The sequence below is a fragment of the Dermacentor albipictus genome, chromosome 7 (genome assembly GCF_038994185.2).
Source record: "Dermacentor albipictus isolate Rhodes 1998 colony chromosome 7, USDA_Dalb.pri_finalv2, whole genome shotgun sequence".
In the NCBI taxonomy this organism is placed as follows: Eukaryota; Metazoa; Arthropoda; class Arachnida; order Ixodida; family Ixodidae; genus Dermacentor; species Dermacentor albipictus.
Window position 1 is genome coordinate 20,437,187 of NC_091827.1, and position 25,954 is coordinate 20,463,140.

Here is a 25,954-nt window from a genome sequence, read left to right on the forward strand (position 1 = left end):
TGGGGCGGATCAGTATCGTCCATGCTGACTGTTTACAATGCATTAATACGACAAAAAATTGCATATTCCGCGCCCATCTTACACGGACTTTCCCACACGTCAGAAGAGAGACTTCAAAGACTTTTAGCTAGAGGACTACGCCTGTGTCTAGGAGTTCCACGAGCGACTTCGAGTTCTCTTGTAATAGCTGAGGCTCGCCAATCACCATTTCCAGTTATGCGAACTACAGAAACATGCCGGCATTATTTCCGCCTTCAAACCCAGCATAAAAACCACCCATTGGCTTTAGACATAATGAATCGAGATAGAAGTTATGTTCATATAGAAATTCAAGAAAATCTTCACATATTGCCAGAAAATGAATTTTGGAACTCAGACATCGAATATCCTCCATGGCTGCTTGCAGTTCCAAAAATTGAATTATCAGTAGAAGGGATATTCAGCAAAAGAGACATGTTCATTCAAGCTGCTCAACAACTAGCACTATACCAGATATATATGCGGTATTCAGGATACACACACGTCTATACAGACGGCTCCAGTACAGCAACCTCTTCAACTTCATCATTCATTATACCGCACCTCAACAAACAAGAATCATTTAAGTTATCTCGTGCGACTTCGTCCACAACGGCTGAACTGTTCGCAATCCTATGTGCGGTAAAATTTATATTGTCAGTAGCAGAAGCGCAAAAATGGGTAATTTTCAGCGATTCACAGGCGGCACTAACATCACTCTGCAGCACAAAGGGGAAAACATTCAGCGACAGTGTAATATATGAAACACTTAAATACCTCACAAAGGCAAGCGAAGCAAAACATGCAATAGCATTCCGCTTATTCATCGATTAAGGCTAGGCACTGCCTACACAAAGCATTTCTTACACAGAATTGGCCGAGCGGAAACCCCCGAATGTGATTGCGGATTTGTAGATGAAGATATATATCACCTCCTTCTAGATTGCCCACATCACGACACACCAAGATGCCGACTTAAATCAGCGCTAAGTAAATTAGACCGCAGACCTTTCAGTTTAAGGAAACTTTTGGGCCCTTGGCCAACAACGGCCTTGCAGAAGAGCGCTTTAAAAGCACTAAAGACTTTCTTTGAAGACAGCGGCATCGCTGGACGCTATTAGTGCTTTCATTGCTCTGTTCATTTCAATGTGACTCTATATATCCATCTGTTTGGGAATTATGTTATGTTGACTGCTTTGTTGTGACTGTGAATGATTGTTTACACGATGTATATACCACCCGCTGACTAGACAATGTGCTATTAGGCAACAGTATCGTTTGTACTTTTGATACTTTCGACTACATAAGTGTGGAGACATTTGCCATGTATACTGTATGTACCCGCTGATCCGCTGACTAGAAAATGTGTTATTAGGCGACAGTATCGTTTCTACTTTTGTGACTTTCGACTACATAGGTGTGGAGACATTTGCCATAGTCTTCCTGTGGAAACGTTGCTTTATAAGTCCTGGTGCTTGTGTGAAATGATTATTTGATATGTAACCGTGAACCCTAAATGATGTATGACGGAACCACCCAAGAGATAAGGAGTAGCCGGCGCCTTAAATTGCGCGCCAACATCTCCTTATATCATATCAATAAAAAAAAAAACATTCATGCTCGGATGAAGAAGCAATTCGAAGTTGGTACTTGGAGCATGTCCTTTCCTGCTTCTAAAGCAGCAGTAAGCGCCCTTAGGCCTACACCTCACTGGTGTTTCCTTTCACTCGCTCGCTCCCGCGAGAGAGAGTGTGCATGCGTGTATGCATGCGTGTGTGCATGCGTGCGTCCATGCGTGCGTGTGTGACTAGTAACTTCCGTATCTGTAAGCTCCGAACGTTGTCCTTGGCCTGAATGGAACGCGCGCAGGAAGCAACAATAACGCCTAGTTTCGGGGCTAGGGCAGACAAGCGGCGGATACGCAAGCACGCGGCTATGTAACTTGTAAATAAAGTAAGAATGCACAAAATGCGTTCTTGTGACCTTTCTTTTTCCCGGCGTTTCATGTCAGTCTGTTACGACTTTCCCAGCCCCGTGGTAGGGTATTCTGAAAACTAATCCGATAAAACAACAACAAAAAAAAAGTTGATTGGGCGCGTGGGATCCATGCAGTGCATTAAACACTGATCACATCTGCTGTCTGCCAAAAGACTGCGCTCTTTTGTTCTTGATCGAGGTTCGGCGCCATGCATCTGGTGAAGTCCCGAGGACATTAACCGTTCTATCAGTATGCAGCCGTAGGTGTCCCCCTGTCACCAAGAGTATATAGCGTGGCGCTTTGCGAGTCTCAAGGCGGCTCACAAGGTTGACAGGATTCTTTGGCTCGGGTTCGGTAATCCTCTTTCCTCGACGAAATTCGCGAGGAAGACACACCGGTGTCCTTCTGTTAACTTTACCAAATTTCACGTTACTGCGACTGGTCGACTGTACCGTTCTATATGTATATCAGGTACGGGTATTAGTGTGGCTGTGTGTTCCTCGTTAATGGGGTTGCTGTAATTTTTTTAGAGTAAATAATAACACTTAAAAACGAAACTGTTTGGGATTGCCTTGCTTCTTCTTCCTTTAATTTTTTTTGCACTACTTGAACCATCAGCACCGTGTCGCTGCAGCTGCCAGCTGGGAAATGTAATTCAACATCGACTATATAGTTGGGCCCTTGAAAACGTCGAAATATAGGGGCGCCCGCTTCACATGGTGGCTCGAAGTAAGAAGTAGCGATCTACACCTTGAGGGATATCTTCGAGCAATCCTGTTATTTCTCTAGTCCTTGGAATGAACGTATCAATATTGGCCATTCGTGAGATCGTTTTCCCATGCCGGAGAAAGCTGAAGAGCAGCGCCGCCTATACTTGGGCAGTTCGCATCGACATTTTCCATTGGCTCGCGGCCCAAATTTAGAGGTCCATAAAGCTGCAGCAACACCCCCCCCCCCCCTTTTTAGGCCTGCAGCCCACTGGCGCTTTCTTCGTTTTGTCATTTGCGCCATTTGGTTATCATAGAACCAGCAGGCAGGGTTCTTCCAGATGAATTTGGCTCAATATACGTATATCCGGTTTATACGTACGTATATGCAAGTATATGTATATACGTATAGCGTCGGGAATGATAAAATGCAGCGTTCATGAGTCTTTTTTCTTTTCTAGTTTTTAAGAAATAAGTGCTGGTCTAAATACGGACTTGTAGCATTAAATCCCCGTCCTACTTGTGGCATGCCGCGAAACATGTCCAAACAAGTTTTGTTGTATTGGTTTTATAAAATAAAATGATGAAAACACTGCGCACATATTTACTTTGGCTTCGGTGTGGGCATGCAGGGTGTTTCACGTAACTTGGACCTTTGGTTTTAATAAGTAGTTTACCGCAACTGAATGGAACCAACGACATATGGTATGCCGTCATGTGACGCTCCTTAGGGTAAGTTATTTTATATTGCGATTAATTCATTAACTAAGATCAATTATGATTTTTTTTAATATTCACGTTAGGACCAAGTTCGTTTCGTTACGTTGTAGAAGGCATTCAAAAACTACCAATGCAATCTTTTGTGGCAGCGTACACGCTGCGTGGCAATTTTATTTTTTGCGTTGAAAGAAAGCCCGCGAAATATGAAATAAAGCATGTATCTTGGACACGAGTACCATTGCTCTAGACAAAGTAACAACTAGAGTAGAACAATACGAATCAAGTGAATATAAAGGCACACTAAAGAGAAACCCTCAATCAGTTTTAGTCTTTTCAGTCTGAGTACTTGTACTTTTTTTTCGAAACAAATAATTTTCGTTAGTTTCGCGGTAATACGTTGACATTCTAAAGCGCTTTAATAATGGAGGCCAACCTTCGAATTTTTACGCCGATACTCCAGCACCGGCGTACGCCAGTGTGACGTCACGGATCTCAAAGCGTCGTCTCGTATTCGCGCCCGTTGTGACGCAACAACAGTTTTCAAAACTTGCTAACTTGTTTGTATCCTTTGTAACACGGTGTTGCTTATTCTTCTAATAAATTACCTGGGCCTGAGCGAACGCCATCAACATAATACATCAAGTCACAGCGAGACCTCCTCTCATGGTAGGAGTGCCGTTTTTAGTATTGTCGAATAGTATTTTGTTAACACTGTTTACAGCTTAGCTTAGCTTTTTATAGTATCTCTATTATAAGCTTGGGCATGTTATGGTTTCGCGCCAACGCGATACGAAAGGTTTTATGACTGCTCTGAAAGGCTTGTGCGCGTCGTGAACGAACAACTGCGCAGCAGCTTCCGGTCTGTATGAGGGTCGCGACGAGAATTGGAGGCGTGCGTGATTGAATCCCCGCTCGTGCGAGTCCCGATAGGAAAGAGAGAGAGAGAGAGAGGGGGGGGGGGGGGGTCAGCGGTGCGCATAGCCGCAGTCAGGGCGCGGAGGTCACCAACCTGACGGTGGCCCCCTTTCTCGGACGACGTGGCGGACGGACCGGATGCATCGTCTGTGGGCAAAAACGGGGGGGGGGGGGGGGTGAAGGGGAAGGTGGGGGGGGGGGGTGAGCAGGAGCGCGCTCTCCCTGCGCCGTGACTCAGCAAGTCGCAAACAGTGCGCTTCCAGGCCACGTGCGCCGCCGGATATTGCATCTACGGCGCCCCACGGTTCCTCGAGAGCTTATAGCGGAGCCGGGCATATACGTATATCCTCGGTGGCTGGGAACAGCCCATGCCACGTTGGCGCCACCACCCTTTCGCTGCGCGTCCCGCGATCTGCCATCATGATCGCTCCCGTGTGCGTATAGCACTTCTCGGCTGCCCCCCCCCCCCCCCCCCCCTCAACGCGAACCGCCGCTATGGTCACCGAACCTGCGACATCGAGCTTAGCGGCGCAATGCCATAGCCGCTATAGGTTACTATTGCAAGTAGTGCGAGGACGGAATTGCAAACGGTTGCAAACAGTTTGCAACAATATGTCCCTGTGCCAACAATCTTCTGATTCGAAGATTGTGCCAGGGACCTAGGGACACAGGGAACAAACCCCGGCTAACCATCATATTGAAGAGGTACACTAAGCTACCGCTGCGGGTGTATATATATATATAATATGCAAACCTATACCTCGATCCCCTTGGAAAAGCGAATTCCGCGCTCCGGACTATGTTTGCATTTAGGGGTGACCTTTAATGGCTCCCTTTGAACCACTGTGGTTGGCAATTTCGGCTTGGTGCGTGCACCTTTCTCCAGCTTGCCAAGTTTCCAAAGTACACTTTTTGTGTTCTATAACATCTGTCAGAGAGAATATTTGTTCTTCTTTTTCTCGACGTTGAAAAGGCCTCGGCAGCGATGTCGGCTGCTCTTGTTTTTCTTTTTTTTTTAGCCTTACTTTGCTGCGATGAAAATTACATAAGCGAATTGAAATAGGGAAACTTTCGCAAACGAATACCGCCGATTACGGAGGGGGCAGCCTCGGCAATATGCCTTGGTTTCTCAACTGGCTACTGCGGCCGGGAAACATCGCCGGAGCGAGATCATCCTTTTGCTAGCTCACTTTCTGCCTCTTATTCGAAAATGTAAAACAAGAAAAAAAATAAGAAAAAAGGAAACTCTAGACGGCCATTGCTTCCGGAATGGTCGCATTCTGGTGGCTAGAGGGAGGCTTCACCGGAAGCAGCATCAGTCGGGGCCCACTGACATCTTCGAAGGCATGACCTGCGCGCAGAGAGGTTATCGCAAAGGATAAAGAAGATCACGTCCGTCTTCCTCTTCTTCCTGTCTCTTTAATGAACCTGTTCTCAATCTCACGGAAATCACTGCTATAATACTTAAGACAGAACGGACGGGAGGAAGCGACAGGCCTGCCGTCTCTCGGCCAGATATACACTTAGGAATGCGGAAATTAAAAAAAAAGGATGGACGAGCTATCTGGGCACTTGGAATATATACGAAATATATATGGTGGTTCGATGTGGGGTTCCATCGAGTTGGCGCAAACAGGAACGAGTTACAGAAAAAAGAAAGTGTGGGCTGGCTTTCTTGCACCTGAATCTTTACGGAAAGCTCGGCTTTGGCAACCTCTGTTCGCTAATTGTATATCCCCTAATTCAGTTACATGTGTCAGCGTTTGTGTTCGCGTTGTGTTTGCGCCATCTGCCCATTGTTGACGCGAAAAAAAAAATTCACCGACGATTACGATGCTTCCTTGTGCGAAATTGTCTTTTCATATGTTCTCTATATGTCTTTTCATTTCGCCATGTATTAGGTGGCGCGGACAATCTCCCTCTCTCGTGTGGCTCGTTGTAAGCGGAGCCACGTGAGGCGCCACTGCCTCGCTAATCTGGAGATCGCAAGAGCCAGCGCGTGGGTGACGCCTGGGCGCGATTCACAGCAGCAGCAGCAGCCGCCGCCGACAGAGCTCGCTAACTATCGCGCGCGCTACTCTGGCGCCATCTCGTAGCCATCGTCGCCGCGCTACGCTTTCCTTCTCACCCCTCTCGCGGTGCCCTCCTCCTCCGTTTGCCTCCTCGCCACTTTCGTCTCCCGCTGCACTTTGGCGTTCGCGTTTTCATCTTTCGCTGTCCTCGTTCGCTCGGTTTTAACCAGCCGACGCTCGCCGAGGGAACGGGTGCCTAAGAGAGCTGCGCTTTAAAACAAGAAAGATCGCCGACATGAAGCTGTAGGTATACCGACTCGTGTACACGTTAGAGACATTTAGCATGTCCGCTATTCCGGTAAACGGGAGCGGTTTGGGCGGATTGCCGGATTTGCGGGGGCGTAAACGTGAGCGGCCAGAGCAGTGCAGCCGCCTGGTAGCGTAGAGTTCAACCAGACAAACACAGTGCTAAAACTGCAGTAACCCACTATATCCTGCTTCGCTAGTGGTGCAAATTTTTGGCAGCGCCGTAATTGTGAACACGATTACGCCGCTGTCGAAAATTTACTCCAGCACCTAAGCAGAATATAGTAATTAGCTTCCTGTTTGTGTGGTTGAACTTTGCGCCACCAGCTGGCGCCACCAATCTGGCCGCTCACGTTTACGCCCCCGCTAAACCGGCAAACCGCCCGCGCTTGCCGGAATACCGGACACGCTGAAAGTCTCTATTGTTTGTGTTTTTTTCGGTGGCCGCTTTTCACCGGCTAACGACGTTACAAAGTTGTCGCGTGTTATGGCCGATCGTCCCATATAGCGACAGAGTCTTGTCTGTGATCACATTCCATGCGCGGACGTGCGGTGAGATGCATAAACAGCCGACGCGTTTGAGCCGTGGAATCAAAATTTCGGCGATGGGTGCCCGTGCTCGCCGTTATCGTTGTGTTTGAGTGTAACTTGTTCTTGTGGACGTAAGTTCGACCCAATGACGCGTTAGTTTCGTGCCTCTCAGTTGGGTGCCGCCGTCTGATTCTTGACCGTCGCACTACAACGTAGCAATACCAAAATACTATATAGGCTGAACCATAGTTTCGTACAACTGACTATATAGGGGAACTGTGGCGCTAGTGTCTGTGGGAGCTGCAAGCAAGACAGTTCGGCTAGCATGGAAATGATGGGTGGGCAGCATGGATTTGCGTAAAGTTCGTCCTTCTGGCTTTAAATGGTTTGGTGACTTTGCAGGGTGATCATTTTTAAGGAGCGTTGTAAATAATTAAATGAACATGATTAAAATTGTACGACGGCAGGATTCGAACACAGCACCTCTAGCACAAGAGGCCCCATATTGAAACCATTACGCCACGGACCCATCGACAAGCGGATCCGCTGCAATTAGCAGCGATTATGCGTGCTGGCAGAGTCTTATTACCCTCTGCATTAAAAAAAAGAAAGTGTAAATTGCTTTGAAACTTAGGTCAATTTCGGCCCAGATAAAGCGTAATAAACGAAGCCAGAAGAACGTCTGGAGCCCCCAAGCACGAAGATCAGACAAATTCTTGTGCTGCCCATCATTCCCATGATGCATGGCTTAACGATCTTGGCGCCGGATTTCCCTCTAGTGACTGTAGTTGGAAACTCTATGGGTTGAACCCTCTTGTCGACTTACTATGCGTGCCTCCATTTCACTTCATTGTGCTGACTGTCGCTGCATACCACCAACTTTGCTCAAGGCGCTAGCCAGATTTGACGGGATTCTCGACATGCCGTGTTCCGTCGGCAACGGTGAAAGGAATACCTACTTTTTTTTTTTCCTTCCTCCGAATGCCTGCAGTCAGTAATCAACTTGCGCGCGTGCTTGGAGCAGGGAATCGATTCAATTGCTTTTATGAGAAAAACGCAACACGAGTGGCTTTACGCCAAATGAGTATTTGATTACTCTGTAGTTATGAGGACTGCCCAGAATACTCACAAAATATTATCCGACCACATTGGCTTTCTTTGAATGCAATCTGCCACAACTTTTATTTAAGTATAGTATGTATATAACTTGGTGAAAGTTACCTGAACAGGGATAAGTGCCTCAAGCAAGCTGGCCTATGTTTCAAAAGGTGAACCTATTTTTGTCAACTATTTATTTGCCTTTGACAAAGATACGTCCATCTATCGAAATGTAGGCCAGCCTTTCTGAGGCACTTTATCTCTGTGTATGTAACTTTTATACTATAGTGTGCTACTCCATCTGTCGGCCCCCTTCTTGATTTTGTTTAACTTGTTAAGTGTGTTATGCATTGAGTGACCTATTACTGATGAACAAATTGTTTGCTCTCCCCCCTCCTTCTTTTCCCATGTGTTATGTCCTATACAGAACCCTTCGGGCAAATAAATAAATAAATACTGGAAGAGTATGATGAAACGTTGGCGCAGTTATTAAGAGCCCCGTCAAAAGTTGTGACATACGCGGCTATCTTAGCATCGCTTATATATCCTTCATTATATTCTGCAGCTGTTGTCGGGCTCGGTCTAAAACATGAGCTTCCGTTCAGTTGCTTAGCTAGGTATAATTTGATTTTCGATTAGCACTTTTGATATCGCAATCGCGCAGGCCCCAACTATACGGTGACTCGCAATTCGTAGGCTTCTCTCCTCTATCGACCCCGTCCGGGCAACTCGATTGTTCACGAATCTTCCGTCAGAACCAATTAACGGCCGTTTACGGTGGCCCAGCGTTTGGCGTCTCCGAACACTTTTTTTTTTTTTTTTAATCTTATAGCGCTGCTGTTCTGCCGGGAAATTGCCCTCTCGTTTTCACGACGAGATGGGTTTCGGGGCGCTTTAAAATGATGGCATCTTGTTGGTGCCCTGTTCATAAACCATGACTATGACTCGATTTCGAAAGAAAAGAACCAAATGTGAAATTCTTTGTTTACGAGGGCTGTTTAATTGGAAATGGTTTCTTTGGGGTGGGGTTAAGTGGAGAAGGACCGCGAATTTCATTAACAGTTCCCTTGTGTGTTGATTAAAAGCAGCTTAACAACAAAGGCCAATGCGCAGGCAGTACGGCAAGCGGTCGTGTGCTTCGGATATGGAAGCTTCACGCACTTTTTGTGCTTTTGTAAAGCAGTATTTTGCGGGTCGTGGAGATATATCAGCGCTTCACGGAATCTAGCCCGTCGTGTCTGGCTAACAACGTGAAATAGCTGGGGTGCCGCGTGTAACTCACCAATTACACTGTAAGAGCCGATCCATGTACAGTTTGTGGCAGCCCCTCCCCCCTCTTCCTTTCCTTTTAAGAGTGCCCGTTTAAAAGGTGTGATTTCTCAGTGTTCCGCGGCTATGACAGTCGACTGTCGAAATGATAAAAAGCTATCGTTTGTGATACCACGGCCTGTGTTAGCATAATTCGTACAATGCATAAATGAGCCTTACCATCCGTATTCAGAAATACGGATACCTTAACTTCAAGCATGGGCTTCTTAACTTGAAGCCCATGCTTGACTCTGATCTAGATGACACTTGTCGTGCATATGCCCAAAACGCTCATTATGTTTCCGTCGGCGAGTTCGGGGGCCACGCATGGTTTTGACCAAGTCAAGCATCGGACTTCGAGTTAAGGCGCAAATATGAATGCAGTGGTATAGTGTCAAAGGTGATTTTACTCTAATGTCACCGCGCCTGCTTGGATAATGTTTCAGTTGACGCAACAGATAGTGTACTTGCTCACCACTGAATTGCGTACTAAAACGTATAAAATGAGTGTGTTTCACTAGAACGCGAGTGTTGAGTTTTTCTTGAGTTTTTGAAGAGTTTTCCCATTGCTCTTCTTGTGCATCTTGTCGATACGTTTGAGTTGATCTTAGTTAAATTAAGCGAAAGTTCGCATAGATTATTTGCAGTTTCTTATTCTCTTTATTTCTTTCTTCTTTTTTTTTTTATACGACGCGGTGATCAACCTTAGCCCGTTGCTTGTGTGCCCGAAATATTTGAGCCGGAGGTTGAGTTAACGATTTTCTCATCTTTCTGTCTCTGTATTCATTTTGTGCGAAACGAGTATGACTACGGGAAAGCTTGAAAAACAGTTTATTAAAGATATATCGTAGTTGCGTATACGTGTGCGTAACTCTGAGGTACATGTCTTACATATGTGCTCCATCTCTGCATTCAAGTAAAAGCCTCCCTCCCTCTCTCACGCTCTCTCTTTCGTTTTTTTTTCTTTATTTTCTGATGACGTCGCTTTCTGAGGCAGCGGATATCTTTTCTCAGGTCTTGATCACGTTAACTTTTGCAGCTGACTGCACTCTGCAGTATTTCTTGCAAACATTGGAAACACTTTCACGCTTCCTTTCCTTATAAACGTATTGTAATTCTTTCACTCTTCCCGTCTCGTCGGTTCCGGTGATCGCATTCGGCGATACTCGAAATCTTTCTTGTCGATCCCGGCTATGACGTTTAAAAAAAGAGAGAGAGAGAGAAAAAATGCTCGAGCGCGGACACGAAAACACGCGTTCGTGGTTTTGCCATTCCACGCCCGTCGCCGTACATACATACATCCCCGTGGAGCCGGGGACCGTTGTTTTCTGCCCGTTCTTCTCATATTCGCGCAGCGCACACCTCTCGGCAATGACCCGCCGACGACAAAGCGAGGGTGGGGGTGGGGGAGGAGGGGTAGGGGGGGGGGGGTGGCTGAGCAAATCGACTGGCATTCCAAGGTCCCCGTTCTCCACCGCGCGGCGTTTTTTTTTTTTTTTTTTTTGCGCCAAGCCGAGCCGAGCCGCGGACAACTTTGCGCGCGCCGGCACATTCCGGCGTGTCCTTCTCCCTCCCTCCTCCTCTTCTCCTCCCACCGCATGTCGGCGGTGCTGGGCGCCGCATTCCGCGAGCACACGGCTTCACCTCCGAGCGGCGCAGCAGCAGTTGGCGCTGGGGATCGGCTTGATGGCTCCAGGCATCTCTCCACTCACTACTCCCTCCAGTATGTAGAGCGGCGAAAACGGGCATCGGCGAAGAAGGACACGCGCTCTCCCTCTTGAGAGAGCGCTTGATTCCGTGCGCGCGCAGGGAGTGCTCGTCTTCCCTCCGCCGTGCCCTGCGCTGGCAGCGAGAGCATGCAGCAGTGTATGTATCTCCCGGACGAAGACGCCGCGGCCGGCCCTAATACGTTTAGTCTGTGTCGCGTGCTTCCTGCGAGGAGCTGCGCTGCACGCGTGGTCGTCGAGCTCTACGCGGGATCGGGGCACTTATCGTCGGACTGCAGAACGAAACGCGAATGCACGCGGTGCGTTGATCCAGCGACGAGAGATGTAGCTTTAGAACGCGCGTTAAAGAGATTATTTCTGGAGAGGTTATGCCTAGCCCGCTACAGCTACTCCGCATGAGTGTGACGAAGAATGGAATGCAGTCGAACCCCGTTAAAACGAAACGAGATAAAACGAAACAATGGATATAATGAAGTAAGTGAAATCCCTCTTGAAACTATCGCAGTGCAATACCTGCAATAATGGATGTAACGAAGTAATCGATGTAACGAAGTACTCATGGCTTCTGCTTCAACTTCGTTATGACGAGGTTTTACTGCGTGCACAGCTGCACCGTTACATGAACGCAGCATACACAAAACACAGTACAGTAGGCAACAAAGCATTGCATTGAGGCGAGGGTTCTCTAAGGAAGTTTAAGCGTGCTTTCGTTGCGGGAGACGCACGCGCAGCGTCAGGCCATGGTCCAAAAACATGGCGTATGTCTGAAGGCACGTAAAAGTACCTGGTGAATATTCAATGTCGACATTATGACTGTTCTCTCAAATGCAGGTAGACCGCAAGAGCAGATTAAGTGGACTGTGTCTTTCCGTAGGCATGCACTAGGCAATATATATGCTGGGGACACGAGTCATGGGCCAGCAGCTTTCTTGCATGAAACCACAACACGTGGGTGTTGTCTCATCTGAAGCGAAGGCGCTAAAACGACGGAGGACATAGAAGAAACACACACACACACACTGAGCGCCACTTCCAACAATGTTTAATCAGGGATAAACGTCGCTGTTTTATACTAGGAACGCAATCACAGTTTCTCAGGGCGCATTCGCGTTCAGGTAAAGCAGTTCTTTGCGTGATAGTGATATGGATGCAACACTTACGCAGTTATCACCTGCTTCAATGATCCTTTTGGCCTCAATTATTAATCTAACCCATTTGTCATGGCTTCTGGCAACCACAGCGCAGGCGTGGAAGTCTGTTTGCAAAGTGTGTTTCTTCTTTGTCCTCCGTCGTTTTAGCGCCTTCGCTTCAGATCATGCTTAACCAACACGCCCAACTATCCATCCTAAAGTGGGTGTTGTGGTTCGCACACTGTCAGTGTCACTTGGAGGCAGTCGCGGGCATTCGAACGCGGGCAGAAGGGGGAGATAGAGAGAAATAAAAGAGAGGAAAGGCAGGGAGATTAACCAGACGCGCGTCTGGTTTGTTACCCTGCGCTAGGGGAAGGGGAGTGGGGACGAAGAGAGGGTGAGAGGAGATAGGGAGAGCACAGTTTCGCGCACGAGAAGTGCAATCAAACTGGGGCGTACACGTGTCTCATTTGTGAGAATTGTCGGACTGGCACAAAGTGTTCCAGTGTGACTTGCCGCGGCAAACAGACGCAGTTGTACCGTGTATATATACCCTATATACTCATCGATCTCCGGTTTGAGAGGTTTACTTCAGGTGAACGTGACGATAAAAACAGGGACATGTTTCTCCCTCTCCTTTCCCTATAGACCCGGGAAGAAACTTCCCTCCGCGCATCAGTGAAAGTGGCTGCTCCGTGCACCCCAGGAGAACCGGGGCTTTGATCTCTCCACGGGAACTTCGATGTCTGATGATCGTCGTGAAATATTAGTGGCGGACAGTTAAGTCTATGTGGCAGCGGATATAGACGGCCGAGCCTGGTGTAGTTGAGCGTCGGTATATAGGCGTGCGCGTTTGTCCTAAGTTCCGTTTCCTTTCTCGGATGTGTGTGTGGGGCGGGCGAGCGGCGGCCATGACGGAAGTGCGATGAATTTTTGAGGAAGCGAACGCTCCCCCTCTCCACGCGCCCTCCCTCCCGCCGCAGCGGCATCATGCTCTGGGAGGGAGAGAATTGTCGGGTCACAGACCCCGCGGTCACCGTTCGCGGCCGTCGCCGCAGGAAATTCGGGAAGGTTAAGGGGGAATTAGGGAGGAACAGCGCCCCAACTAAGACGATCACGAGAGGGAGAACGACACAGGACAAGCGCCTAATTCCGTGTTCCTAACTCTGTGTTCCTTCCTAATTCAAGTATGCACCACCCAGCCGAAATGAATGTTGTTCTAAACCACGTTAAGGAGGAAAACGGGCGCCTTCGCCAGCGTTGCCGATTAGCGGGGAGAAATGCGGGCGCGTTGTACATACGCGTGTGGACGATTTTTTTTTGCGGAATGTCTCCCACCTTGTGCAAGCTGTAAGTGGCAGTACTTGCTGCTAGACTCGTTAATGCATGTCTAACAATAATGAATTTAAGGCAGAAAACGCGATCGCAAAAAAAGGCAGGACAACGATCACAGGGAACGCTCGTCCTGTCTTTATGTTCTCCCCTCTCTGTGATCGCGTTTTTCTTCTTTCCTTTTTTTGCCCTAAATTCGTTATTGTACGACATAAGCGCTCAGGTACGCTAAGTAGTACTTAAGCCGGGTTGTCTGCAAATACCAATGCTCTATAGCTGCGTGTGCGATTTTCTTTACAAAACAGAGCCTTGTAATGCTTGTGACCACGTAGGAAGTGCCAACAATATTTGCTCGCAAATCTTCAGCTTGGCTGCTATTCTTTTCTCGCACTCATTCTTCATTTATACCCTCGGCAGTACATAGCGTAGAATTCGAAATTGAAGAGATTTCTCAGTCGGCGCCGTGCGATGCATGTTTGCCCCGCGCATCTTTCTCCGATTTTATAAGAGCGGGACGTAAGAAGAACAAAAAAAAAGGTTGCGTGCATTTCTCGCTATTAGAACTCGTCTTTCGTTGCGTGGCACATTCCTCTACGTAAGCGTCCGTTGTTTCCCGCGCAACTGTTCCTCCTGTGTCCTCCCGTATATGCCCCCTCCCCCCCCCACACACTGAGCCGTTTCTTGCGGCCTTCCCCTAAGTCCTCCCCCGACATTTTCCCTAATTTCTTCCCCAATCGCCTCCGGTCATTCTTCCTCGACCGCTCCTTATACGCGCCACGTGGCATCCTAAATAAAGCAGCCGCGCTCCATTCGCCCCCCCTCCCCCTTAGTTTTGTTTTCTATTTCTTCCCCGCGGCCATTTCCGTCTCGTTCCACGTTCTTTCGTCTCGTCGTCCGTATTCATTCGTGTCGTTTACGCGCGCGCGGGAGAGGCGTTCGCTGTCCCCCCTCCCTTTTGTCGTCCCCTCCCCTTCAACGTATCCCCCATCCCGGGAGTGTCGTCAGCAGCGGCGACGCGCGGCCCCTCATTTCTCCCCATTTCCCTGAACCGGCGCGCGGTGCATGATGCCCCTCCCCGCACACACAGTCTTCGCACCGTGCAGCGTGGTTGAGGCCACAGCTGGCGTCGGCTGATCGGGGGGCCCGTTGAATTAGTGAAGCCGGACTGGCGCAAGGACGGTAGGCGATTGGACGTCGTCGCCTTCTCGTCCGTAATGCCGTTTGCCGACGACGTGATCGTTGCAATTGTACAGAGACCTGGACTATATGGTCGGCACATAATTACAGTAGGCGCAATGGCGCGAAATGAAGAAAGAAGATGAGGGCACGTAGACGCGCAAAACGGTACACAGCAAGCGATTGTGGTGTACATTTCGTGCGTCTTCCTGTCATCTTCGTGTGGTCTTTTTCTTTTTTTCTCTCGTCATCGTGATTGACGTGATTGGCCAGCATATGCAAGGACGGTAGCCGATCGGGGATTCCGTCGTATAAGGGCTCTTTCTTTGGATTAGCCGACAGCAAGCTTGCACAACACTGCAGCGCGGCTTCACCGAGGGCACGCTACCTCTATGCCCCAAGCGCCACGGGGGATGAGGGAAAGGGGAATGCGGAAGGAGGAGGAGGAGGCTGGCGTGGCAGCGCGCGCGTTTTCGCGCGCTTTAATGACCCGCGAGGCCAGGCCCCTCCCCCACCCCCCCTCGCGCGGTGTTAATAACAATCGCCGCGCGGAGCTCGAGCCAGAGGGTTGGGTCGCGCGACCAGATGGACAAGCGAGAGAGCGTGCCTTCGTCTTCAGCGGCCCCCGCTGCTCATTAGGAGACTGGCACGTCTAATGTGCGCCGCCTGTTCCCTCCCCCGTCCCTAAGCGCGGTCGATGCATGCGACTCTGTTTCACTCGTGTCTCCTCCTGGCGTCGTGTTCTCTCTCTTGGCGCGAATTGTTGCTAAGACGACGTCCGACTGCACTTTCGAGAGGGAAAAAAGTAAAAAAAAGCTAACACGAAGGCGCACTTACTGTTTTGCCCTGAGCGCCGATAATGAGCGTCCTCCCCCGGTTGTACGGCGACGGTCGTCATACGTAAAAGCAACCATTGACACTTTTCGGACACTTGGCTAATGGTGTCGCTGCATTCTTCCTTCGACACGTGCTGGTTCCTTTCTTTCTTTCTTTTTTTTACGTTTTTCGTGGTCATTTGTCGCGCCAGCTTCGCTGTTTCACTATCGGCGCGATTTCTCTCGTTATGTGATGTCGCTGTTTCCACTTGATAGGCTGCAGTAATAGGCACACGGCAGTGCGTGCTTCCCTTTCCCAAGTCATTTTTTTTCCCGTATCGGCGCTGCAGGAAGTTACACGGGCGATTTTCACTTGATGCACATTCCACACCGAATACTAGTAGTCGCCCAAAACACTCTTTGATTGGCATAAATTTTTACACTACGAACACGCCAGCGCGAAAGTCACCTTAGCGCCTTTCTCCTTTCTCTCCTACGTGATACCTACATATATGGGACCCCTGGTTGCGTTCCTCGACCATGTATGATGACTCGAACTTTTTTTTTCCCTTGTTATTGCGTTTCTTCGATGTGTGAACACTTAGTTTGTGGCGACAAATTTTTGTTTCCTTTTTTGTATATTGTTATTTTATTAAAAGCTCATTTCACCTGGTGAGCTTCAAGTAAAACTGCGAAATGCAGCGCGAGCAAAGGCAGACAAACAAACGACAGTTATTTCGACGATGTTCACCGGGTTAGATTGCGACTCGCCCCTATGTGTTGCTTTCACTGCATAGCGTAGGTGCCTTGCGCTTCGGTTGCAAAGCTTGCGCTTTGTCCAGAGTTCAAGAACGGGATGTTTTCTTACTGAATTCAAAGTTCAAGTTTACTGACCGGACTTTTTTTACGCGGGAAGAATGGGAGTGACATTCTTAGCGTAATTTATTGACTACTTTCTCATAGACGTTTTTTGGCACTTATATATTCGTGTTCCTGGCGGCGAATGACGTTAATTAGAAGCGCGCCGTTTCTAGGGTGTATTTACATGTCACAGCGAACCGAAGCTATTATGGACCTGGTTAATGATGTCGCACCCAGCAGTTTTTATAGAACGTTTCCTCATTTATTACTATTACGCTCTACATCACCCTGTTTCACCCATTAAGGTTAAATGCGCTCGCCGCTTTATTTGAATGCACAGAAAGAGACAACGGACGAGCGGAGAGAGCGCGAGCAGTTGTTGTTGTTGTTGTTGTTGTTGTTGTTGTTGTTGTTGTTGTCCTGAGTGGCCATGGCACATACCCACAGTGGGGGGGATTGGCCAAGAATCGGGTGGTTCAATTAGGTGCATAATAATAATAATAGTAACAAGGGAGTTAACAATTTGAGCGTTGGAGTTTAAAAGTTAACGTTTTGTGTTTGGGGAAAAAAGGAAATAATCAGATGAAAACCGGGTATAGAATAATAATAATAATAATAATACCAACAACAACAACCGTCTTCTTCTTCATTGTCTTCTGCTGGCGCCCGTATTTCCCACTGCTGTGTAGGAAGCACTAGATGTTCTTGCCAGTAATAGGGCGCCAACCATGCAGGCCGGGAGTCGTCATCAACCAATAGAAGATGAAGACATCCGCCCTGATCGCTGAATTACTCTTTCTAGAGCAATAAAGTTTACTTCCTCCTCCTTCACCTCGCCACTTTATATATATATATATATATATATATATATATATATATATATATATATATATATATATATATATATATATATATATATATATATATATAATAAGTGCGCACAAATCTTATCGCCTAAGCTGTATGCTGTTAAAAATATTTCAGTAGGAGTGTATTGCTCCTGATGTTGTTGTTTCGTCTTTTTTATTATTTCGCCTCTTTCTTTCCTTTTTCGTCCCCTTCATTTTATTTCTCGGCTAGGTTTCTACAGCGAAGTTTGCCATATCATCCTCAGCCATTCTCGAGTCAGTCATCGCGAAGGCGTGCGTTGAATTTGCGAACGCCAATGCCTGTGGGTACAGCTGCGATCCGTTGCACGGCGGGGGAATTCAAGGAACGTTTTCGACGCTGGCATTTTAAGCGAAACGCTTGGGCTCTCGCACTTGGTATGCGGTTATTTCTCGCCACGACTGCTCCGAAATATTGGCACGTTCATTACGCCGGGAAAGTGAAATGTTTTACGTTTATTCGCGAACATTCGACGTATGTTCCGATGCATTCCAATGTCCGAGGACGAGAAGCGTGGTTACCTTGTCGCGAACATGTGATACAAGCGACCACGTAGAGAGAGTGAAGAGAAAAGATTTGGGTTAGGAGAGACATGGCTACGTAAAGTGAGCGTTCCCTATAGCTCTCATCCCTCGCCCACCCATGGGACGCAGCGCGGAGGAGGAGTCAAAGAAAGGCCGGCCTCTTACGAAATTTATTTAGACAGTCTATAGAAAGCCCATTATCATAATTCTGTATTATTGATAGATTGTCTATAAACAATCTACGGACTTTTATAGACAAATTCTAGACACTGTGTATAGGCTTGTATATGGACTTCTGTCCTTATAACTTTTCATGTAGCATTGTCTGTAGAATGTCTATAGGTAAGTTCTATAGACGGTCTAACGACTTACAATTTTTTATCGATTATCGTTAGTTGAATATCTATATGCAGGTGTCTATGGTTAGAAAGTTACGCGGGCGCATTTTCTGTCGCGCGCGCCCCATGAACTGTGTACTCAATAATGACGTCATGTCACCCCATATGATTCTGTATCAGAGCACGTGTGTTCTCATGCGTTATACTTTTTATGTGTTACACTCTTCGTGGACATCATCTCACACTTTTTCTTGGCTATTATTTATTTCCCGAACCTCCATAGACAAACCCTACAGGATGCTTTACGGACGGTCTACAGACTGTCAAAATCCATTTATTTCTGCGATTGGCGCGTCCTTAGTTTCACTCCCCCAAATGAACGATATGTGCGACTCCCTTTAATTGCGATATCATAAGAAGCCAACAAACACTGACACCAAGGACAACATAAGGGAAGTTACTTGTACTTACTAATTGAATTAAAGAAATGGTAAATTAATGGCAGTGAAAGGTGGTGAGAAAACAACGTGCCGCAGGTGGGGAACGATACCACGTCGACGCATTACGCGTGCGATGCTCTAACCAATTGAGCTACGGCGGCGCCGTTTCCCCATCCACTTTCTTGGGTATCCATGTTTCCTCGTAGAACCCTGGGAGTGTTAGCCAGCGCCACCACCATAGACCTCGGCGGCGGACGTGGAACATCCTTTTCTGCCGCAGGCGTCGCGAGAACGTGATCTTTTTGGGTGAAGGCAACCGGTCAATAAACCTACCCATGCTATACCTACATCATTAGTAAGCATCCGTGACCCCACTCTTCTTAAGAATGCACTAATCAACATAAAATAATGTGTGGTGGCAAATGACGTAATTACATACTTATTCGTGAACATTGTCTGCTTGCTAAGGTGTACTCTTTCTGTATTTTCATATTATGTAAGTCTCTGTTTTGGTTGTTATGAATGCATTACTAGTTTTTTTTTCTTATCGCTTTTGTTCCCTGCACTGTGATTTCGTAGAACTAATCCTTTTTTGTTTTTGTTTTTAACTGTTGGAATGTATTCTCGCCCCTCCCCTCTGCAATGTGCAATTATGTACCTTGAGGATATCACAAATTAATTAATTAATTTGCTACCTGAAGGCATCAGTGTTGCCGGATTCGAGACCCTCGTTGCGTAATGAACGATTCGGGCCCCCCTCGGTTAACCAACCCCCTTTCGCCCTCTCGTAATCGCAGGAGAACTGCCTGGCGTTCGAGGCCCAGATCTCGGCCCAGTGCGACGCCCTGGCCGAGGCCCTGGAGGCCCGCCGCCGCGAGCTGCTGGCGTTCGCGCGGCGCGAGCGCGAGGCCAAGCTCAAGGCGCTCAAGGGACAGCTGGCCAACTGCACGGTGACGCTGCAGAGGACCACCGCGCTGCTGCAGTTCTGCATCGAGGCACTCAAGGAGACCGACCACGCGGCCTTCCTGCAGGCGAGTGCATATATATATATATACAGTGAAGTAGACGCGCGTATGAAGCGGTTTATTGACGTTTCGGCCGTGGTCCGGCCTTCATCAGAAGATTCTGATGAAGGCCGGACCCCGGCCGAAACGTCAATAAACCGCTTCATACGCGCGTCTACTTCACTGTATATATATATATATATATATATATATATATATATATATATATGCTGTCCCAGCTAACGTTAGCCGAGTTCTTCAAAAAAGAAAAGGCTATTTAAGAAACACGCTGCAAGGTACGATTTTAAGACTTAGTGTTCACTTTTCATATGCCTGACGACCAAACACCGCGTGTCTTATAATTCTATATTACTCCGCGTTTTTCGTTTAATATTTTGCTTCGTTGAACGTGAATTAGTGAGATACCGTATACTCGTGATGAAATTTGGAGGACGCTTAAGCTCCACCTTTAAGAGTGGAACGCGACGGCATTCAGAGATCCCTGACTGCTTCTTTCTCGCGCTTCCCGGCAACTGCAGCTATTTATGTAACCGTAACGTTTGCCGGGAAACGCTGGCGGCTGTGCACGAAGGCAAGCTTCCTGGTAGAAACGCGACCCCTTGCGTGGCTCGATCTCTTGTTATTGTTTCGCACTTAATATTTCAGTCTGAGAAGACCTGACATAAAGGATGTGCGCTGTCGGTGTTTTTTTTTTTTCATCACATTTGTGTGTAGGCTGCCGTTCTGAAAATTCCGAGGAATAACATTGTAAAGAACGAAAAACGAGGTATAAGGTAGCTGCTTTTGTGGTAGACGAGTGGCTTGGCAGGCGTGGTTCGGAATTTGGTTCGAAATTCGATCCGCCGAAGCGACGTCCGACGCTGGACGGCGACGCCGGGATTTCTGCGACTCGGGGCACTTAACGCTGTCGCGTTAAAATGTGAGCAAGAGAGAGAGAGAGAGAGGCAGAGAAATGTAAGGAAAGGAAAGACGGCTAAGTTAACCAGAAAGAATAAAAGGTGAGAAAGTCAGAGAGATGCAAGAAACGAAATCCGGTTAGGTTAACCAGAACAGTAATCCGATTTGGTATCCAAATTGGAGAGGCGGGGACGCAGAAATATAAGAAGGAAATGTAGAGTGAGAGAGAGAGCACAGTCGCTGCGGTTCACAGCACAAGATAGCAGTTAACACTGTATAGTCGGTGCTATAGAGAATTGCTTGTGCAAGTTTGCTGTCCGTAAGAATTGCAGCACTGTATTCATTGCACTCTGCTGCGACGGCTTGTGAGGTCGGTATTCCGACATGATTAGGTGTCGTCGCACTGTGTGCCATGCCGCGCAAAAGTATCCCCGAAAAAAATAAAGCATTGTTTTGGAACATCCCCGCTGTTATCGCTTCTGCATTTATTCAACTTTGCAATGCTCTGGCAGCAGGCGCTGTAATAGTTGGGGTCGGGCATGATATAGATGGTAGCTGGCCCGTGCCGTCGTCCGACTCATTCACGCCCAGGACGTTGATGAAGGGAGCGACTTGTTCTCATCGAGAACGAGGAATATGGGATTCATTTACAATATCTACGTGAAGGGTGGAGGACGTTACGTTTCATCCGTTTAGCATGACTGAAAGAGAATGCACTTCAAAACACCCTGTTCCAGGAGTTCTCTTGCTCCAAGCAAACCGTGAAGGTGACAGCGAATCAACTAACAATACTCGGCCCGCCGAACGTGGCTAAATAAACCGGCGCCGTTGGGCTGTTGAGGCGGTGCATTGTTGTCTTTACAAAGCGAGTCGTCGCAGCGGGCTGGGAAGGGTTCGGAGGTCGCTTCTTCGAAGATCGCCAGCCCCCGCAGCCCGATCGTAACAACGCTTGCTGGGCGTACGTTTGCTATACCGCGCCGCCATGGTCCTCGCACCACGCAGATTGGGCCGTGCCTGATCAACCGGGTGGCCAACGTGGACGTGACGTGGCACAAGGACATGGCGCCCACGCCTTGGGCCTCTCCGGACTTCGACCTGACGCTCGACCAACGCTCGGTGCTGGACGCCGTCAACCAGCTCACCTTCACGCAGCTGAAACGTGAGTCGTTCTCCTCATCCCAGTATGCTTACTATACGCGTTTTATGCGAAGCATATTACGAGAGCTCAACCCAGCTCCTCAGGCGCGGCGGTGTCGCCTTCAATACCACGTGACACCGTGACGTCACGACAGAGGAGAACCGGGGCTCCAACTCGCGGCGTCGCTCGCGGCGTCGCGGCGGTATATAAGCAGCTGCGCTTGCCTCTGCTGGACACTCACGAGGTGAGATGCCTCCTGGAGACAGAGCTGCTCGTCGGAATGAGAAGCGAAGGTTGCGGCGTGCTACGAGACTGATTTTCTAGGTGGCTTTGGCTCAACTCTTGCAAGATGGGCTGGGTGGGAATCGAACCAGGGTCTCCGGAGTGTGAGACGGAGACGCTACCACTGAGCCACGAGTACGATGCTTCAAAGCGGTACAAAAGCACCTCTTGTGAATGCGGTGTTGCCTTAGAAACGAGCTGTTTCAAAACGAGCTGTTTTGAAATGTGCGCCTGAGCAAGCGACGCACGCCTGAGCCTTAGAAACGAGCTCTTTCTAAGGCTCAGGCGTGCGTCGCTTGCTCAGGCGCACATTTCGTTGCCGCGCCGAACGCTGCGTTGCTCGACGCTCACCGCGTCCAATGCGGGGCGCGTAGTCGCTGCGCCGTAGCCCATTTTCTTACACCTCTTGGCGGGTCGACGGGAACGCTGTCGCATTCCACTCTTGAAGGCGAAGCAGAGTAACGCATTAGTTGTTTCTTCGCCTAGCCGAACCAAATATAGCCAAGCAACAGCAGTTCACCAGGCTAAACAGTGGTTCAACAACTAAAATAAAGGCTAGTATGCTTCCCATCCTGGGCTTAACCTTAGCTAAGCCACAGCCATTTTTTCTTTTTTCTTTTTTTTTTACATTTTGTGCGCAAACAAACAGGAACAAAGTCCTTGTGTTGCTCCTCTTCGTCCCTGTTTGTCTGCGCACAAAAAGCTTTTAAAAAATGAATCTGTTTCAACTAGGCCGACTCGCAGTTGTACCATCCGCGGTCTGAAAGAAACGGCTTGTAAGTTGACGAGAATTGATCAGGCGTAACTTCTGTGTGCGTTTTTGGAAATGTCAGGCGAGGAAATGGGCCTGTAGTTGGTAGTATAGTCATTCGTTCCGAACTGCGCCGAGTGAAACTATAATCGCCAGCGACTAACACAAATAGAAGGCGCACCAAAGAGGACGAGACAAGTAATAGGTAATACTCCAAACAGCTGTAACGCGCCCACGCCTTTCTCGTCCTGTTTGGTGGTGTCTATTTGTGTTAGCGACTGGGTGATTGGTTTCACTCGGTGCACGTGTGAAAAAGTGGGTCAGTTTGTGTCACGCTGAGTCTCTCATTCTCGCATCGCTATTCAAGAAACAAAAAAACAAGTAAACGTGAGAAAGAATCTACGCAGTATGCCCCTGCGTGCCGACGCCAAATAACGCATTTAATTTTACCTGGCAGCATTTCATCGTAGTATGTTTAACTCGTGCAGACCCTGCAGTGTGTAGCTGACGGTTGCCGAAAGCGCTTGCCTGTCTGGTCAACCGAGCTGTCCTGGCAATCTGCAGAGTATAACGTGTTCGTATCGTTGGTATTCGTGATGAAGACGAGAGAGACGTTTTTTGACGCCGTATATAGGCTCGTCACGCCACGTAAACGTCATAATAGGTGACAAAAAGCGTATAGTGTAACCCTTGACACTGACAAGGAAAGTTTCTTAGTGCGGTGATAGTAGATAGTTTTAGTTTAGGGGACGCAAGCGGCTTGCGTACGCAAGAACTAGGGACGACGGTACTGCGCATGCGCAGAGCCAGGCATATGGGTCTGCGCATGCGCAATACCGTCGCCCCTATTTATTGCGTACGCAAGCCGCTTGCCTCCCCAAAGCTAAAACTCTCTAGTGCTTTTAAGCCATGAGATGCCGCCTCTATTCGCCGCCGCTCTCACCAGGTGTGTGCTTCTTCTCTCCCCCTCATTCTGCTTTCTTCTCTCTCGCTTGCACGCAGCTGACGGAGACGAGTCTGCAGGTAACACGCACGCTTTTATCGCGGTCTGTCTAGTATGTGTATGCAAGTGGGCATGCCTCACCTTTTCCGTCTCACCGGGGCTTCCAGAAGTAGCAGCATGAGTGCTTCCCGACCCTGAATAACATTTCCCTTATACAAAGTGTCCGAAAAGTAACTGTGCAGCCAGAAAGTAAACGAACAAAACGTGATGATAATTGTGACATCGCACTTTTCGCGGGAGATAGGAAAACGCGAGTCCTGTAACTGTAATTCGTCTGCTATATCGTCTGCGAGGTGCATGCACTTAAAGGACGCGTTTACGAGAGCAACCCTCACACGCTGCAGGAGCTACAGGCGTTCATTAACGTGCACGTTGCATGAACTGCAGCAACATTTCTCCGAGTGTTTAGCAATAGGCAGCGTCGTGCGCATTTTCAACGTCTCCCCTGTGACGATCACTGCCGCTGCCGTATAAGCAAAACTTTAAAATTTTAAGACCAGCGTTTCCGCTGCACGGTTTGTTTTTCGGATACCCGGTACTTCTGACCTACTAGCGGCCGCTGCGCAATGTTGAGCAAGCGCCGTTCGCCGGAAAATAGGCGCTACGACGCACGTGCGGCCCTAAGTGGCCTTACTGCCTTGATATAGGCAATTTCTCGCACCGAAAATTGCTCTCGGCAAAGCTAGGGGACGCGTTGCGATGTTTTCTTCGTGTAAATACTTAATGCCTAAAGCCAGGCGAGGGCGTGCGAAGCAAACGCGAGAGCTCGTTATTCCGCGCTCTCCCCGAGTTTGTGCGCATGCGCTATCGTAACCGCTTCGGCACCGGGATCGCTGAAGTGAAACCCGGGGACTAGTGTCGCCAAATTTCGAGCGGACCATTAAGGGCCTGGAGGAGGAGGGGGGGGGGGGGGGGGTTGGCGACCACCGACCCTGTCAGTGCCAGGAGCCGCCTGTCCGCGCGTGCTTTTTGGCATTACTGTGCGGAATCGAACGAGCGTCATGTATATTCGGAAAACCTTGTCTGAATATGCATTCAGAGACACGCGCCACGCGCGTACTTCTCGGCGGCGCCGTTAGATGGCGTAGCGTGTCAATTCCGGCATGGCTCTACATTACTTAAATGCTAATGGCGTATTGTCGACACTGATCGTGAGGTGACTTCTATCAGAATACCCCCCCCCCCGCACACACACACACACACACTTTTTTTTCTCGACCGTAACTGTACTGCCGTTGTTCTTGTCCTGCCACTACTGTCCAGTATTGGCAGGACGAGAACGACGGGCATTGAGTTGCTGTTAAATTGGAGTGTCCCCTGCGTATACTCAGTGCGGCTGTAGAAAGTGCGGGCTAAAGCTGGAATGTATACGCATACTTGAAATGAGCGCGGAAAGGCGACGGCAACGCGAAAAGAGATCGACGCAGAGCAAGCGCCGAGTGAGTGGAGCAGTGCGGCTCCGTTTCCCTGCAATGCTCGAATTCCACCACAGCCATTCTTCTATTTTTTTTCGACACAGTGCGAGACAAAACAGTTAGGAGCCATTCACTTTTCCAAAACACTCCGTATACCTTCCTAAGGGGAAAAAACGAAAGTCGTTCATCCACGCAAGCGCGATGTGCGTTGAACGCCCAACACCACACGGACTTTCTGCTCCTCTTTGTAAACTATTTCCTTGCACTAGCTATGTGTAGGTTGTTCTAACTAACATGCGTCAGCCAAACTGTCGAAAGAAAATAATAAAGGAAGAAAAAGACGTTGCAAAATACGACTATAAAAACTTGCGGTGTTCGGTCGTCGACGACTAACTGATGACCGAACACCGTGATTCTTATAATCTTATCTTGAACCGCTCTTTCTTTTTGCCTTACCTAACGTTAGCTGAGACGCGCAGTACGCCCACCTGCATTTTCAGGTGAATTTGCTGACATGAAGCGCGCTCGTCGCGGGTTCGTTTGCGAGCTCTCTCTCTCTCTCTCTCTCTCTCTCTCTCTCTAGCTATATATATATATATATATATTTATATATATATAT

The 25,954-nt window shown here is 48.4% G+C and overlaps 1 protein-coding gene across 1 annotated transcript in view; it reads left to right on the top strand.

Moving 5' to 3' along the window:
• Positions 1 to 25,954, top strand: part of Trim9 (E3 ubiquitin-protein ligase Trim9) — a 258,926-nt gene that overhangs the window by 200,406 nt on the left and 32,566 nt on the right. Inside the window, exons 3-4 of the mRNA XM_070521734.1 lie at positions 19,622 to 19,855; positions 21,749 to 21,905. Coding sequence (XP_070377835.1) covers positions 19,622 to 19,855; positions 21,749 to 21,905 — 391 coding nt within the window. The remainder of the gene's footprint in view (positions 1 to 19,621; positions 19,856 to 21,748; positions 21,906 to 25,954) is intronic.